This window comes from Homalodisca vitripennis, chromosome 3 (genome assembly GCF_021130785.1).
Source record: "Homalodisca vitripennis isolate AUS2020 chromosome 3, UT_GWSS_2.1, whole genome shotgun sequence".
NCBI lineage: Eukaryota > Metazoa > Arthropoda > Insecta > Hemiptera > Cicadellidae > Homalodisca > Homalodisca vitripennis.
The window spans coordinates 172,636,810-172,654,800 of record NC_060209.1 but is presented as its reverse complement, the minus strand read 5'-3'; the positions used below and the strand labels follow the sequence as shown (position 1 = coordinate 172,654,800).

General features: G+C 35.6%; 1 protein-coding gene across 1 annotated transcript; it reads left to right on the top strand.

Annotated features, from left to right (window-relative positions):
- The first annotated feature begins 6,147 nt into the window (after positions 1-6,147).
- On the top strand, positions 6,148-6,601 carry LOC124358771. Its single transcript, XM_046811068.1, has one exon. It carries the CDS (start codon positions 6,186-6,188, stop codon positions 6,582-6,584), a length of 399 nt encoding a protein of 132 aa, XP_046667024.1. The 5' UTR covers positions 6,148-6,185; the 3' UTR covers positions 6,585-6,601.
- Positions 6,602-17,991: the final 11,390 nt, after the last annotated feature.

Below are 17,991 nucleotides of genomic sequence, written 5' to 3'. Positions count from 1 at the left end.
AAACTGTGGTTTGGATCTTTTTTGCCAAATGCTTTTCTTGCTACAGCTGAATGAGTGTTCAAGAGTATGCCTAATAGTGAATGATGTTGATGTATTAGTTTTTAGATACAGATATTAATCACGAGTTCTAGAGGAAGATTAATGTGTGATCTAGTTTTACATAATATAGCACAGGAAGAGGGAAATGAAGACAATGTTGACAACTGTAAAAATACTAAGAAATTAAAGGTAAGCATTTTTAGGTTATGTTTACCATAGTGATTCCCTAATTAAATCAAATTCTCTAATATTGTGGTAAAGCAGTAAAATAAAATATACACCAGCATAAGTTTGCTAGGCCTACTTTAGATCACTTATTTTAGTCCTAGTACTTGTCGTCTTTCCAACTGTATAGATTAATAGAATAACCTAGGCCTACTTTCATCATAGGTTTTTAACCCTCGCGGTGATAATAGTATCGGCCGCGACGATTATATCGTCCGCCCGGGTGATATCGTCGCGAGCGCTACTATTATGTAAGCGCTTTTTTAAACGCTAATTCCTTCAACAATTCTCGTTGAAATCTAATGTTTCATATAGTGCTGTAATCATCGAATTCTGAAGTTTCTTTTATATCCTCTATGGAATCTAATAGATTGTTTTAACGGTCAATATATCGATGTTTTTCAACCAGTTGTTTTCTGTTGTTGGTGGTGTCTGCAGTAATGGTGTCTGCTGTGTTATTGTTTTGAATTGTGCTTATTTTAGTGACAATGGATAACAATTTAGGCTCAGATCAAATCAGAGATGTTTTAGATGATGAAATAAGTGATTTGGAAGATAATAGTGATATAGATGTGCCGGAACTTGATTCAGATGTGTCATTAGAGGATTATTCTTCTGGCAGCGGTGAGGAATATGTTCCAAACTTTGAAGACTTAGAATCTTCTGAAGTAGATATTTCTCATCATACTGTAAATAATAGTGATAGTGATGAAGATGATACACCTAATCCAAATAGGCCTATTCAAGAATTTTCCAATCCCATGTGGTTGAGAACTTATACACCAGAAGATGCCATTGATATTGAATCAGAGTTCAAGGTTAGAAATCCTGGTACCAGAAACCTTCCTCCTAGAAACTCAAAACCAATATCATACTTTTCACTGTTTTTCACTAGTGCAGTATTGAATAGTATTGTCAGGGAAACGAACAAATATACCAATAAGACTAAAAGAACTTCAAATGAGATGAGAAATGCATCTAGGCTACAGAAATGGATTGACCTGACACTGGATGAACTAAGAAAATATTTTGGAATCCTAATAAACATGGGCCTATTTGGTAAAAAAAATTTAAAAACTTACTGGGATACAAGATTTGAACAAATTGTCCCTTTTTTCTCAAAAATAATGAGCTGCAATAGATTCCAACTAATTAATTCGATGCTTCACCTAACATCACAAGAGACCGTAAGTAGAGGACAGCCAGGTTACGATCCCTGGGTCAAAATAAGGTTTTTATTGGAAAGCCTCAATGAAAATATAAAAAAGTATTTTGTTCCCTTTCAGAATTTAAGTATAGATGAGTCTATTGTTGGGATGAAAAATAGATGCGCGTATATTCAGTATCTTCCCAATAAAAGACATTCCAGATATGGAATAAAAAAGTTTGAACTATGTGATAGCCGTTCAAATTACATCTATCACATTGAATTGTACAGTGGCTCAGATTATTTGGAAGATAACTGTGGCCCTTTCACCCAAAAGGTTGTGATTCAACTTCTTGAAAAGTCTGAATTATTAGACAAAGGCTATCACATTTTCCTCGATAATTTTTATACCAAAATTCCACTTGTCGAAGTTTTGAGTCTTCGAAACACTTTTGTTACAGGGACAATTAACAAAAATTCTAAAGGTTTACCTAAATCTATCCTATCAGCAAAGCTTGGAGAAAGAGAGAGTATTTATTTTAGAAAAAAAGAAGTTACTTTTGGTCAAGTACCAGCAGAAAAAATCTCGGAAGCCAGTTTTAGTCCTAACATCGGCCTGCCATGCAGAAGATCAGATGGTCACAAGCAAAAAAGGATTGAGATGTATGAAGCCTTTAGTAATACATAAATACAATCAATCTATGGGAGCTATTGATGTCAGTGACAAGTCAATATATCATTATTCTTGTACTAGAACTACTCCTAAATACTGGAAAAAACTCTTCATGAACTTCATTGACATCGCTCTGTTCAATGCATTTATTTTGTATTCAAATAATACTGATAGACCAGTTTCAAGGTATGATTTTTTAGTACAAATAGTCCATGATCTGGTAAACAGTCAAGACAATATTCCCCAAAGAATCCAGCCAGGACCAGGTGGTGATACAGGCCACAAAATTGCTCATCTTGAGGGAAGTCGCCTGCGCCTTTGTGCTGTTTGTGGTCCAACAACCTCCAAAAGAAGCAGATATTGGTGTCCTCAGTGTAATTGTGGTATTCACAAGGAGTGTTATCCATATTTAGATCACTACCCAAGGCCCCTAAAGCCTGGGAGGAAGAGGATGAGGCCCAACAGTGATTCCGAGTGAAGTTTGCTCAGAAAAAGAGGTGTACATAGTTTCATTATTGTATATATAGATTGAGTTTTTTTTATGAATTGAGCCATACATGTGTAGTTTTTCTGAATGTACATAAAACATTGAACAAAATGGCTATTTCAGATTTTTAATTTTTATTTGTACATAATAATACTGGTTGTGAGAATTTGAAAAAACTTTTTTGCAAAAGTAAATTTTAACATTCAGCAGAGTACAATGGATCATCATATTACCGTAAGTTCACTTATAGTATTATTTTATGATTCCTTAGAATGTACAGAATAAAATGATATGCAACACAATATATTACAATACAGTTTTTGTTGTTTAAAAAATGTTTTATTAACATGCGCACATTTAATCAAAATATACCCATCACCATGGGTAAAAACATGTATCACCCGGAGGGTTAAATTCATATCCTGTGTTTTTTATTCCATGTATTTATTATAACTAACTTCAATACCTTCAAAAACAATCACCTAAGAAGACGATTCGAAATACTTATCATACTTATTTACTACTAGATGGCACATAATGTGACATAGTGCTGTAACCCAGCTTAATTCTGATCTCCAAACCTCATTCTTATAGCATCATCCATTTTGAACTCCAGTTTCCCGGGTGTTCACAAGGTCCCTCCATCGTTGTCTATTCAGGTATAACTCCATTTCGACCACCTCCTGCCAGTCACACCCATTTGCTCCTACATCCCTCTTTATGTGGTCTATCCATCTTCCTCGAGGTCTTCATACTTTCCCGCTATATCTCTTTCCAACCACATTTTTGCTAATCTCATAATACTCATTCGTTTCACATAAGCTTTAACTTATATAACTGTTGCTAATCAATAAAATTACCTAAAAATACTACTTATGTCTTTGTCGACATTTTTGTTTTAGCGCTGCTGGAAGACGACCGGTTACAAGACTAGGCTACTTAATTTTAAATATATTGAATTTCACATTCCTTTTTCCAGCAGGTAAAGTTATTGATTGACTGAGAAGGCGCACTGTGGAAAGTATCTCCCACATATAATAATTTAGTAGCTAGTCATAGGCCTGATGGTATTTTTTTTTTGTTTTTAGGTTCATCATCAGGAAAATGTAAACACTCAGTGCACCGTACAATAATCGTCTAGCTTAAACTATCAAGACCTAGAGACCAGACATTCACTGTGGAAATGGAACTTAGTGACATTGGCTTGGCAATATAATGGTGTTATAAATTAATCAATACCTGCTGTTGACCTTCATAACATGGAAAATATTGAAAATGTAAATAATGATTTAAATACTGTAAGTAATACTGTTTTTGATTCTGGACTGTTATTAAATGACAATGAAATTGATACACACAAGGATGCCTTAGAAATCCTAAGCAATGCAGATGATATTATTAATTTGTCCGATATTAATATAGACAATTTGTCTGACGAGGCAATGTTGGAATCGATAGACGAAATTGAATATAGTTTGGAAAATGAACATGTGACTGGTAAGGTACTTACTGAAATACCCGTACCTGTAAAAACAAATGAGATTGTTGAAGAATTACAAGATAACATGGTTTCAGATGATGATAGTGAACCCTCTAAAAATAAAGGAAGACTCCAATAAGGAAGGAAACAAAAGCACCGTGGTCAATCTAGAAATATTAGAAAAGAAAGGACGAACTCTAATAAGTGTTATATTTCAGCTAAAGGAAAAGAAGTTGAAGCGTAGCTGTAAGATAAAAGGCCGGGGCGGCAAATCACGAATTTGACGTTATCAATATATTCTGCTCACCCTCCCGAAAAAAAAAATATATATAGTACTAGGGGGTGCAAATGACAAATAATATGATTTTAGGGGGTATATTCATAAGTGGTTAAATTTCTAATATTTTAATAGTCAGTTTGTGTGCTGTGTCTGGATAATCTGTTTACTTGATTATTATCTGCGGCCGGGACTGATAGCAGCCTGATAGCATAACTCTGTTATCTGAGTTCTCCGTGGTCAGTGCTTCACAAGATATCGTGTTCAGTAGGTCGGATTGAGCGAGTGCGTTTACAATGATGAATCAACCATCCACTAGTTCAACCAACCCTAGTGAATTGTGTGTGTCGGAGTGTTTCGTAGGGCACGTAAAGAGTTTACGTTTTAACCGAAACGAAATTATCTCTTTTTTAATTGAACATGAAATTTTTAAAAATTAGTGTATTTGTTCGTCGTGCGGTCGAGTGGTGTTTTTAAACCGGGAGACTTTGTCGTTTCGTTGTGATAGAAAAATTAGGAAAAGTAGTAAAAAAAGTTTTAAATGTTGCAATTTTAAAAGTCGGCTCTGGCAGGTTCCGTTATTTCACCCCATGTTTTTAAATCACTACTATAGCCACGGAATTGATTGTTTGAGGTGAACTAATGCCTAACCTAACCTAACCTTTATTGTGGAGGCCAGTAGGCGGCGATGTCACGGAGGATCGCTTGGAACGGGTTGTCCATACGTTGTAATGATTTCCTCCACATGAACTCACATAAGTAACTGTCCAACAACTTTGATTGGGTTCCGTGTTTTCGTCTGAAGATTTAGCTGTCCCCTACAAACGCTCAATGGTGTTTGTTTGAGCTTGCGTTATTGGGTCGACGAAATTTCTGCTGTGATTCACCGTTAAATGTTGGTAATTTTGGTTGGCATTTCGAATACCGTTGTAGGAAGCCCATTGATCAGCCATGATTGCAGTTCCAGGAGCAATATGTTGGACAATTATTGGCAACAGTGTAGCTGCAGACCTATCTTCAACGGCGAACAGGAAGCAATCGCGTGTTTCTCGACAAATGCCACCAAACACCCATTGTTGCGGGATAACACGGCCTACATTGTACTTCCTTTTAGCAAACAGTGACTCGTCTATTTCTACTGTTAAGCCGGGACCACCAATAACTTTTGGATTAGCAAGCAGTTTCGACGCACACACCTCCCGCAAATAGTTGTTCCAGTCAACTGTTGTGTTGTGGTTAATTTCCAACTCGCGTTCACAAAACTTAACACTTGTCAGTTCAAATCTCCAAGAATACAAAAACAGAAGGATTTTGTCGAAAGGAAGTTTCGAGCTCTGTAACCACGTATTACTACGCAGTGGAATGTCATTGTTGTCTCGGCAGCCGGCTTTCCTGCAACGCCAACGACCGCTACGGTCGGAAACACTCAAAACCATTACGTGTCCCGCTGGACATAGTTTTTCAGTGGGCAATATAAGTGCTCTTTGCAAAAACGAAATGCAATCATTTTTCAACTTCGCAAAATCGTAAACTTGGAAAATGTTGCTAGGTACGTCCATATTGCAGTGACAAGTATGAAGAAAGGATAGCTTGAGCGACAGCGGAACCGATGAGCAAGCGATAACAGCGCCAGTCTGGGCATGCCTGATGCTGATAAGATAAGACGTCGTCAAGGAAAACAAACAGTGTCTATCTAGTTTAGTACCTCCGTACTCATCTATGATCATAAATAGTTAAAACAATCAATTCCGTGGCTACAGTAGCGATTTAAAAACATGGGGTGAAATAACGGAACCTGACCAATTTTTTGAAAGAACACGATTAGATTTAGAGACCTATTTTGGTTTGGTGACTACGATGCTTCACCTAAAGCCTCCGAGACAACGTTACATTTCCTTGGAGTTTGGCGTATCTGCAAATTGTGTGGTGGACTGGTATTCTTTCTGCCGCGAAGTGTACTTTCATCACATTTCAACGACGTCGAAGAAAATTGGCGGACCTTTGACAGTTGTTGAAATTGATGAGGCTAAATTTGGAAAGAGAAAGTACAATCGCGGCAGAAGAATTCAGGGACAGTGGGTTTTTGGGGGAATAGAAAGGCAGAGCAGAGAGTCCTTCCTTGTTCCTGTAGAACAACGCGATAGGGACACTCTGCTCGACTTAATTAAACAGTGGGTTCTGCCAGGTACCACAATATTGTTAGTGACTGTTGGAGGGCCTACAATTGTCTCGGTGACGAGGGATTTAGGCACCTAACGGTAAATCATTCAATCAATTTAGTCGACCCTAACACCGGCGCCCATACGAACACGATTGAAAGACACTGGAGGGAAGTCAGGGCCAACATCCCTCAGTATGGTGTCCGGACTGACCATTTTGTTGAGTACCTGGCAGAATTCCTCTTAAAGGCAAAATACCCCAACCCACATACCAGGCTCCACCACTTTTTTGTTGCTGCTGCTCGGCTATATCCGCCAATACACTAATGGTAAGTGTTCTCTGTTAATATCCATCTATATATTTATATTTGAGTTTTTCATGACATAAGTTTCAAGTTTTTTTAACTTTACATAATTGCCTTTGCATTACATTTCAATTTATATTTTTGATCAGCCCCTCTACAATTTTATATTTTACTGATAGGTACCATCTCGAGGGATGTTTTTCTTTTATTGACATTTGCCGAAGCCCACGCTGATGGCCGGAGGCACTCGTCTCATTTCGATAACAAGTAATTAATTTGTTGCTCGAAATTAAGAAACATTGTTAATTTTGATAACAATTCTGCTCATTTCAGTATTATTTTTCATTTACGTTATTCTTCATTTTACAAGAAGCCTCTCATAGTTGAACGAATGAAGAAAGAAGATTTTTTCAACACAAAGGTTGGAAAGCTCTGTAACAAACAGAAAAACATACTGAAGCAAACCTTTTGTCCTAAGCAACAAAACAAGGCTGGGACCTTTGGCACCGTATCAAGAAATAAATATCCAGAAGAAAAGTAAAGGCCGGCCTCTTGCACCCAAATAGCTATTTTCTGAGCCTCTGAAAATCCTTTGGCCTACATTAAGTCAACCCATTAAGTCAAAAACCATTAAGTCAACCCAAACTAATTGACTTAAAATCGCTTTTAAGCCTCATTCCTTCAAATGCAAAACGTTTTTACTTGTGCCTCCAATCAAATCCAAATGCTGAAGATGACATTGATGGCTACAATGTTGATAGTTTGGACTTTGAAATCAATGTAAATGAAGACTGCAGTATTAATAAACATACTGAAAATTAGAATATTTTAGCTGTATATAATTAAAAAAGATATTTGCTTTAAGCAAACATTTTTTAAATTGAAGTGTGTGTGTTAACATTGATAATAATGTTTAATAATTTTTTGAGTAATAAATTTTGTTTTTAAAATCTTGAAGTTTCTATCAGTTCCTTTTAGAGCATCTATAATAATCCGGGGAGTCGGTTGACCCAAAGGGTAAAAAATTTTGATATTTTTTTATTGCTCACATAAAACTACATATGAATATCTAAAAATCACATACGTACACTTACATGCATACTATAGAACATCCACACTCCAAAACATACATTCACACGTACACACTACTATGACAAAAATTATGTAATAATGATGTAAACAATGTAATAGGTGGTTGCATAAAACTTAAATTAATACACTCGTTAAAAAAGCAATATCAGGTTTTGTAAATAGCCAGGATTTTAGTAAGGAGCAGAATTGTTTTAAGTTATTACTCGATTTGATTTCATCAGTCATTTGATTAAATAATTTTGGGCCTACGTATTGAATGGACTGTCTATAGAGTTCTTTATTAACTTTAGGTAACCTGAAGATTCTACTTTCACTAATTCTAGTTTTATACGTCAAATCACTTGTACCTAAATTTCCGCTTCTAGTATAAAATATTCTCAAAACTTTGTATATACGTATAGATGTTCTATAGGCAAGACTTTCAATTGCACATATAGTGGAAAGACGCTATCTCTTTTGCTTCTACTTAATATAATACGCATGAAATAATTTTGAGTCACTTTTAACTTATTTATCAAATATATAGGTAGGTTCATAATAACTAAAAATGTACAACGCCGGAGATCTCGAGAGGCTTGCTTAAGCCTAGGCCTACCTCAAGCTAAATCAAAACCTAAGTCTACATCGGTAACCTACCGCTTTCCTCTTGCATCTGGAGGCAAAAGTGTCAATGTATGCAAACAGTTTTTTTTGCGCCTTACGCAATTTAAAACTGAAAGAGTACGAAGTATCATTTCAAAACTAAAAAATAACAAAGGATTAGAAGACAACAGAGGTGGTGACAGAGTCAGTCAAAGGTATTTAGGTAAAAAAGAAGCTGTTCGTAAGTTTATTGGCAACTTAAAAGGCACTGAAAGCCACTATAATCGCAGAAAATCCAAAAGAGTATCATTGAATAGTGATTTATCAATTAAAAAGCTTCATAGCATTTATAATGCTACCCAACAAAATATGCAACTCAGGGTGAAGGTTACAATGTTCCGGAAAATACTTTGTACGGAATTTAATGTAGGTTTCTACTACCTTGTAGGTACTACTATTAATGAAGTAAGCAGTTTAGCTACTAAACAGATGTTTGAGAATGCCTGCTTTTCGGCAGCAGTTTAACGCCGCACAGCAGTCACAGTCCACAGATAAGCAGGTTGGCCATAGCAGCAGCAGCAGTTAGCACTAAGCAGTAAGTCTTATAAGTTGCTGTCTGCTGTGATCTGTCGCGGCAAATGTGAACTCACTGCTCAGCTGTCTCCCTTTTGTGTTATGACCTGTCTCTACAATGTTGCAGACTGTAGTGTAGGAGACCTTTGTCCTTCTTGTCTTGTTCAGTTCAGTACTGGTGTAGTTGTCTACTTTTTATAAGTGTTGTGATTCCCATTCCATTTCCAGTGCGTTTATTAAAATGAATCAAAGTAAACGTTTAAAAACTAGTCCATTATGGGCTTATTTTACCGTATCAAGTTCGGAAAGCAAAATTGCGCGGTGTGATCTGTGTGGACTTGAAATGTCCATCAAAACAACAATCACAAACTGCAAAGTGCACTTATTAACAAAGCACAACATTGACATAAAAGTTGAACAAGAACCTTTGCGGCGAACTAAAGACACTTCCCAAACCAATAAAAATGCAACAAGTGATATGGAAAATACTGCAGGACCATCCAAAAAACTGCAACTTCCATTCCTGCTTCTGAGGTGGTAAAATGTAAACCAAAACAGGCTAGTATTGCTTCATTTATCCCAAGAAAAATCAATGTAAATTATAAACAAAAGTTGGATAATCTTTTGTTAAATTTAGTAACTAGAGACTTTCAACAACTATCAATTGTAGAAGACAGTGGATTTAAAGAATTTGTGAATGCTTTGAATCCAAATTATATCATTCCTAGCAGAAAGGTGCTTTCAAAAAATCTTTTACCTGCTGCTTTTCAAGAATGTAGGAATGCTATACATACAAGCGTTCAAAAAGCTGTTTCTGTTTGTTTGACAACGGACTGCTGGTCCTCATGTGCGAACGAATCGTACTTAACCGTAACATGTCATTTCATTAATGAAAGTTTTAAAATGGAAACATTTCTGTTGGACTGCCTTCAAATTGAAGGCTCACACACTGGAGTAAGATTAGCTGATGAAATAAAAAACATTACTGACAGCTATAATATAACTGACAAAGTAACCGTTCTAGTTAGTGACAATGCATCCAATGTCACAATAGTAGCAGACATTATTAATGCAGCTATAGAAAACCTCAACTGGAAACATTTTGCATGTTACGCACATACCTTAAATCTTATCGTAAAAGATGCTTTGAAATCTGCTCAGACAGTAATTGAGAAAGGGAGACATATTGTCTCATTTTTTAAAAGAAGTAATTTAGCTTCAGAAAAATTACAAAAGTTTCAAAAAGACTCAGGCGTTTCCAATCCTTTAAAACTGATACAAGACGTACCTACGAGGTGGAATGCAACCTACTTCATGGTTGAAAGATTAATTTTGTTAAAGGATGCTGTTAAATCCTCTTTAGCTATTTCTGAGAGAGAAGATTTAAGTTTGTCAAGTGAGGAGTGGAATATTTGCTCCCAGTTCTCTACAGTCTTACAACCTTTTCAAGATGTCACTATGAAGATGAGTGGAAAGGGGGTACGTGACAGCCAGCCAAATGATTGTTTTAACAAACGGGTTGCTTCATGTATGTGACTTACTGAAAAATAAGCCTTTTCATGAAAATGTTTAGGGTATTGTAACAAAACTGCAAGAGGGACTTACTACAAGGTTCAACAATATAGAGCGACACAGACATGCTTCAATTGGTAAAGTTTTAGATCCGAGATTTAAATTCATTTCCTTCAGCACAGAGTCAAGCAAACTAGTGAAAAAAAACAAAAAAAAAAAACAGTGACTAATTTAGCAGTTCAAGAATTCAATGCAACCAAACAAACCCTTCAACAACCACAAAATTAAGAAGGTAAAGAAACAAATGAAGACGAAGCAAAGAAACAAACAATTTTATGTTTGGTTTCTCTTTGACGACCTTTCAAAAAAGATTAACAGCCATCCACAAATGCAACGAGCAGTGCAATTATAGAAATTCAAAGATATTTACAAGAACCTGCTCTGCGAAGAAAAGAGGATCCTCTAAAATGGTTGGCCGAAAATCATCACATCTACCCAACTTTAGCAAAAATAGTTAGAAAACGGTTCTGTATGGTCGCTACATCGGTACCTTGTGAGCGTGAGTTTTCTAAAACTGGACTCCTTACAAGTGAACGAAGATCAAGATTGAAGCCTTCAAAGGTCCGAGAATCAGTTTTCTTGAATCTTAATAGAAAACACATTAAATAGATCTAAGATTTAAGACTGTTAGCAATTAAACAGATTACCAAAGTTGTTACGTAAACTTAAGTTACTTTTTACTCTTGTCATTTAAGTTAGGTTATATGAGTATAAACACATTTATGTGGTACACATATATAACGTTTTTTTTATGAGCACTTAATATTTAATTATTACTTTTAAACCTATGTATTTTAACCTACACAAAGAGTATGTAATAGTAGGTAACTTTGAACAAATGTTTTATATGAAGGTCTTATTTTAATCTTCATTCCAAGCGTATACCTAATAATTTTATTTATCCTTTTGTAAATTGTATGTAGTTGTAAGAAGAAAATACACTAAGTAGATCTAAGATTTAAGACTTTGTTAGCCATTAAACATTTTACAAAGTTTACTTAGGTAACTTTTTCGTCATTTAAGTTAGGTTATTTGAAAACAACATTTATATGGTACACATACACTGTATACAAATTTAGGAACACAATATTTTAATGATCACTTTTAAACCTATATACAACTAGTATACATTTTATTTTCATATTTATCTTACTTTCACATAATATTTACTTACACAGTGTTTTAACCTGCACAACGAGTAAGTAATCCTAACTAATTTTGAACAAGTGTTTTATATGAATACCCCAATTAAATCTTCGCTCTTAAGGTATACATTCTAATTTTATTGATTCTTTTTTTTGAATTGTACTTAAGGAAAAAATAATACTTTCTGTTTTGTTTCTATGTACGCTATACTTTAAACTTTGAATTAAACTACTATATAAAAAAGGTAAAAATCAATTTATTTCACCATTTTTAACTAATTGTTAACCTTGTTTTTGTAGTATTTGCTGTAATTACTTGATATTTATGTATAACTTTTGGATCTTATAATTTAATGAAAAGCAGGTTTAAATTTGGTTAAGCAATAAGCAGTCAACAACAGGTAAACAGAAACAATGTGCCAGTATGAGTATTGCTAAGGGTAACTGCTTTTAGTAAGCTGCTTAATGATGACAAGCTGCTTATTTGAAACAGCAGTTTGGCACATCTCTAGGAGACATAGAGTCTTATTTAAAAACCCAACAGAGAGTGTACACAGATGATGACTACATTGGTGTTATGCCTACATGTAGAAGAAAAACTCCTTTCATCGTCACCAAGATGAAAAAGAATGAGTTCCTTTCTACTGATGACCTGGAGAAGGGTGTAACAAATAGAAAAGAAGATACGGAGAAAACAAAAATTAACTGGTTCAGTTTTAGAGAGATTGAAGTACGTAAAAGTGACCCTCTTTCATTCTTTTTCAAAAGTAATTTCGACGAGGCACAGCATCGAGAGGTATCAATTAGAAAGAAAACTGTAGGCAGGCAAAACTCCCCCGAGGACATGTTTCAGGGGCCTTTACCAGAACTCTGGCCAAATGATAGACCATTATCAGTGTTAAAAATAAAAACATCAAATCGATAATGAATTTGATACCTTCTGACGCGAAGGCCTTCTACAAACCTTTCTATGCAAGTCAAGATATTGTAGATGATCGACGGATACAACGCCAACCTCGAATTCGCAGTAAAAATTCTATACTAAACAACAATTAGATGTAAAAAGTGCTGATTTACAAAACAAATATATTACCAGTTTTTACAAATTTTCGATATATTATACCACTTTAGAGCACCTAGGTGATACTAAAAACTTTAATTTTTTTAGTACAATATATAATTTATTTTGAACGATTTGCTCTCAGATATTACTAGTGATGGTCGTTACAGAACGTAATAGGATTTAATAACACTATTTACCACGTAGTAGCCGTCACCGTTGTAATAGGTTACAACAAACACCCTATTATTTTTTGTACGTAAACATAACAGTTACTTAGTAAACGGCACTATCTGAGAAACAGTCTGGATCTGTCACTTCTACCCATCACCCTATTACAAAAACTACGAGTAATACGGAACGAACGGGGTGTGTCACTGACACTGGATTCGTTACGTTACCGCTGTCACTATATTTGAGTTTTGTCACGTCATTCACACGTGATGCACAGACCATTCGTGTCGTGTTATGGACACGAAAACTTCAATGCACTTGCGTTCTGGAACTATGAGGGCTACTATCGTGTTTGTTTGTGCATTTCAAGTTGGTTATTGACAGTTCTAACCGTATTAATAGTTTAATAGTAGTGTTTTGGACTTTTTCCACTAGTTTTATACATTAATAAAATTGTGTTTAATAGGTTTCACTCAGTTTTTGTAGTTAATATCTTTAATTTTGTGTGTGACTGGTGTGTGAAACAAAATAAATGAACAGAAAACAGAAGACTAGTTATTTGTGGTCTTACTTCACAACTACGGATCCGTAAGTAAAATTGCTAGGAGTGCGATTTATGTGGTCAATTTGGCAAGTTTTAAAACTACAGTTTCTAACCTTTAGAAAAGCATTTAGAAAGAAAAACATACCACTGTTGCTTTGCCACCGCCAGGAGGGAAAACACTTTACCGGTATCAAATGTGGTTGAACCCCTTGCTGTTCCTTCTTTGGCCTCTACTTTAAACAGTGACTACATCGAACACCAACATTTGCCAAGCAGTATGTAAATTCTGACAACATTGCCACTAATAGTTCAATGTGTAATATTGTACCAAATAAATAACCAACCAAGCATTAGGTCCTTATACCTCAGCAGAAAAAAAATTAGTTGAAACCCAAAAAGAAGAAACTAGAACCTAAGCTCCTCTTAAATGTGTTTGTTCAAGATTACCAACCTTTTCAGTAGTAGAGGACGAAGGTTTTAAAAGTTCGTCAATGGTCTAAATCCAAACTATGTTCTGCCAAACAGAAAAAACCATTTCATCTTCTATGATACCAGCAGAATATGAGATGTGTTTGAATGCTGTTCGACAAGAAATGCTAACAGTATCAAATGTTACTTTGACAACTGACACTTGGACCTCTTCAAACACAGAGAGTTATATGGCTCTAACTTCCCACCCACATTTCTAACGATTTTGAATTAAAATCAATTTTACTTGAGTGTTCTGTCATCAGATCTTCTCATACAAGTGTAAACTTGGCGGTAGAAATAGACAAAATTGTAAAAAAATTTCACCTTGAAGGCAAAAAATCATGATCATTGTCTCTGACAATGCCAGTAATATTGTAGGGGCTATAAACTAATGAACTAAAAACTAAAACACTTCGGATGTTTCGCCCATACAATTTAATTTAATTTTGCAGGATGCATTGAAGGTTTGTCAGAGCTTAACAGAATCGCATAAAAGCTATAGTTTCTCATTTTAAAAGAAGCACTAGTGCTACAGAGAAGCTAAGGGAAGTACAGAAAAATTTGGGACTGGAACCCAAAAAACTAGTTCTACAAGTAGCTACAAGATGGAACTCAACATTTTATATGTTGCAAAGAATTTCAGAGTTGAAGGATGCTGTTAAAACGACAGTGGCTTTAATCATAAAGAAATTCCAGTGCTCACCGAAGATGAATGGAAGACTTGCTCCGAATTGGTAATGGTTCTGGAACCATTTGAAGAAGTAACCAGAAATATCTCTGGGGAAAATTACCTTACAGCTAGCCACAGTGATTGGATTTATCAATGGACTAGTTTCTGTCTGCAATAAAAATGAGAAAAGAAAACCCTAAGCGAAGTCTCCAAACGACTGTAGTTGATGAATTGCTCAAAGGACTAAAAAACCAGAGATTTTCTAACATTGAAAAACAGCAAGACTATAGCTTTGGCGACGTTGTTAGATCCACGTTTCAAGCTTGCAGTATTTTCAGATGAAAATCAGCTGGATCCATAAAAACCTACTGCACTGAGCTCATGTCAGCCATATGGAGCAAGAAGACAAGCACTTCTGTGACGTCTGTCAGTGGAAGTCAGGAAAAAGACGATGGAAATCAGCCTCTTACAAAACAGGAAAAGTTTTCTATCTGGGCAGACCTTGATAGATGATAGCATCCAAGAAACCGTCAGGTACGTTAAAAATATATTAATCTGTAAACCATATTAAATTGGGTTTAAAAAACACTTTATTATCCACTTAAAATAATTGTATTTTCAGGGTTAAAGGCATCTGCTGTCATATTCAATTACGTGTTTAAAACACTTTATTATCCACTTACAATAATTCATTGTATTTTCAGGTTCAAAGGGACATCTGCTGCAATTGTTGAAAATGAACCGTTATTTAGACGAGGAATGCATCGGACGCTCAGGAAAAACCCACTACTGTGGTGGAAAACAAAATGAAGTTTTTTACCCTCTGTTGTCACAAGTTTGTAAAAAAACATTTTTGTGCAGTGGCAACAATCGGTCCCCTGTGAGAGATTATTCTCAAAAGCAGGATACATAATTACAGAACGACGTACCAGATTATCAGGGAAACGATGTGAACAACTGTTGTTTTTTAAATGCTAACAGATATTTAGTGCAATAAGTTTTTTTTAGTTGTTCTTAGTTTAGTTTTCTTATTATATGTCAGGCAAAAAACTGTGTTAAGAGCTGTTGTTTTATAATGCCGACATATTTTTAGTACAAGTTTTTTTAGTTGTATATTTTTACTTGCATATTGTAGTTGTAATATACTTTGTATATTTTTTCAATACGTTGTATCTCATAAATTACATTCTAAAAGGTATTGGCTTATCAACTTTATAGCCCTGGTTTAAGACTTAATAGTAACTTAACCTTAAGTAAATTTTAAATGACACACTAGTTCATAAGCAATTTAGAATTACGAATAATAATATGTTTTTAGTATTGCAACTCTAACCTGTAATTTCAAAAATTAAGTTGTAATTATCAGTGTTTGCGGTGACGGGTGTTTGCTGAAGTTACGAGAGCTACGGCTGTAACGTAACTGTCACCATTAAATTAATATGGTGACAGTGACAGACCGGCCGAGCGCGAGCGGAGCCACAGCGCCAGGCGGAGCCGGAGCTGTCCCGTAATAGGTGACAAAATAATAGGCTACTGGAACCTATTACGGCTCCGTCACGTAACGTTGGAACCTATTACGTCAAAGTAACCGTAATTTCCATCACTAGATATTACCTATAACCACTATTTCGATCGGTATTAATTATTTACGAAAAGTCTGCATAGTAAAAAATGGATTCAAGTTGTGAACATACAAGATATGTAATTTACTCTGTCCCTATCTACTACCCGACTGTCGCAGATCACTTTATTTAATAAGAGGTTCTGAGAATATATTAAGGCTATTATGAATCGTTCAACAACTATCACGCTTTAAAAATCAGAAAAGAATAATCAGAAAAATAATTATAATTATTGAAACGGTGTTTGACACAGCGTAAGGTACGATGTTACGTACCGTACAGAACTCACCAGGCTCTATCTACTACACACAGTGAATCAAAGATTTCACTTTAAGTACGTTTTGTCGTTTAAACCGATGGAGATAGAGCAAAAAGTCCCTAGACCTTTTTTGTAGATCACGTTATTTGCTAATTTTCGGGTCAATCAGATTTGAGATACGACCAACCGTTCGCCCGCTATCGGGCTAGAAAAATTATTTTAAGTGAACAAATCTCTGGAATGTCAATTATTCTAGCGTTTTATTACTTAACCATGGAAGATAGAGCAACGTTTTTTGTAGTTCACTTAATTCCTGACTAACGATTTTTCGTCAGATCCGAGCTAGCTCCAATGGTTTAACCGTTCTCGGGCATACAAGGGTAAAAAATGCGCGTTATTTAACTTTGAATATACGATATAAATAACCGTGGTCTACAATGTAATTGAAAATGCTGTTGGGGCACACCATTGATGTCACTGAAAATTCACTGGATCTCTCCAGGAGATGATTCAGTTCCCTTTCATGGTTATCGGTGACCTATAACACTCTTTTTGTAATAATTTTGTACGACAGTTTCCAATTGAAGAGTCAGGGGGAAAAACGCCTTTAGTCCAAAAATTTGGAAATTCAGGTTTTTATGCATTATTGTAGTTCAATTCCGTCTCTATTGACCCCGCAAAACAAAAGGGAGAAAAACGCTACCGATATACAGTAATTTATAAAAAAAACTAATGGCACTAAGGGGGGAAAACGCTTTCAGTCATAGCGCGCAGTGGGAAAAACGCTCAGGGCCCAGTTTGTATAGTGGGGAGGCCAATGAGTCACGTTGCTATGCACATGTCCCGTCGCGCCACACGACTCTTTGTGCTGTTGTTTACCAGTTGAATGTATGTTAGTGGTTAGTGGTGTTCTTTGAAGTAACACCGTGGTGTGATGAATAGTGATTCTGAGTGTGAGTTCAGTGCTAGTGGAGATTCCGATGTTGTTACATCAAAAACAACTCAGAAAAGACGAAAGCATGGCCGTACGAGCGACGTAATGAAAAAATAAGAGTTAATAGTTATGTTACTAGTGAGGATTGTAGGTGTACTAGGCTCAAATGTTTTGAAAATGTGCCTCTATTTGAGAGACGAAGAATAATAAAAGTATTTAACCCTGGAACGGTAAGCATTCGTAAATTCTACGAAGCGCCCCAGTTATTTCGCTACATTTTTCCCACATCGATGTTGGCAGACCTGTCCTGCCAGCTAATCTTCCGTCCACTATGGCCAAGGTCAGTGTCACCGCCGCCACCGTGAACTACCCAGTCGTAATATTTACCGTTATTATTTTTCAACTGTACCGCTTAGGTGTTGTTTTAGTTTTTTTGCTGTTGTAAAGTAGTTATAATTTTTTAGGTATCGTATGAATGGTGCAGTAGATTTATAAGTGTAA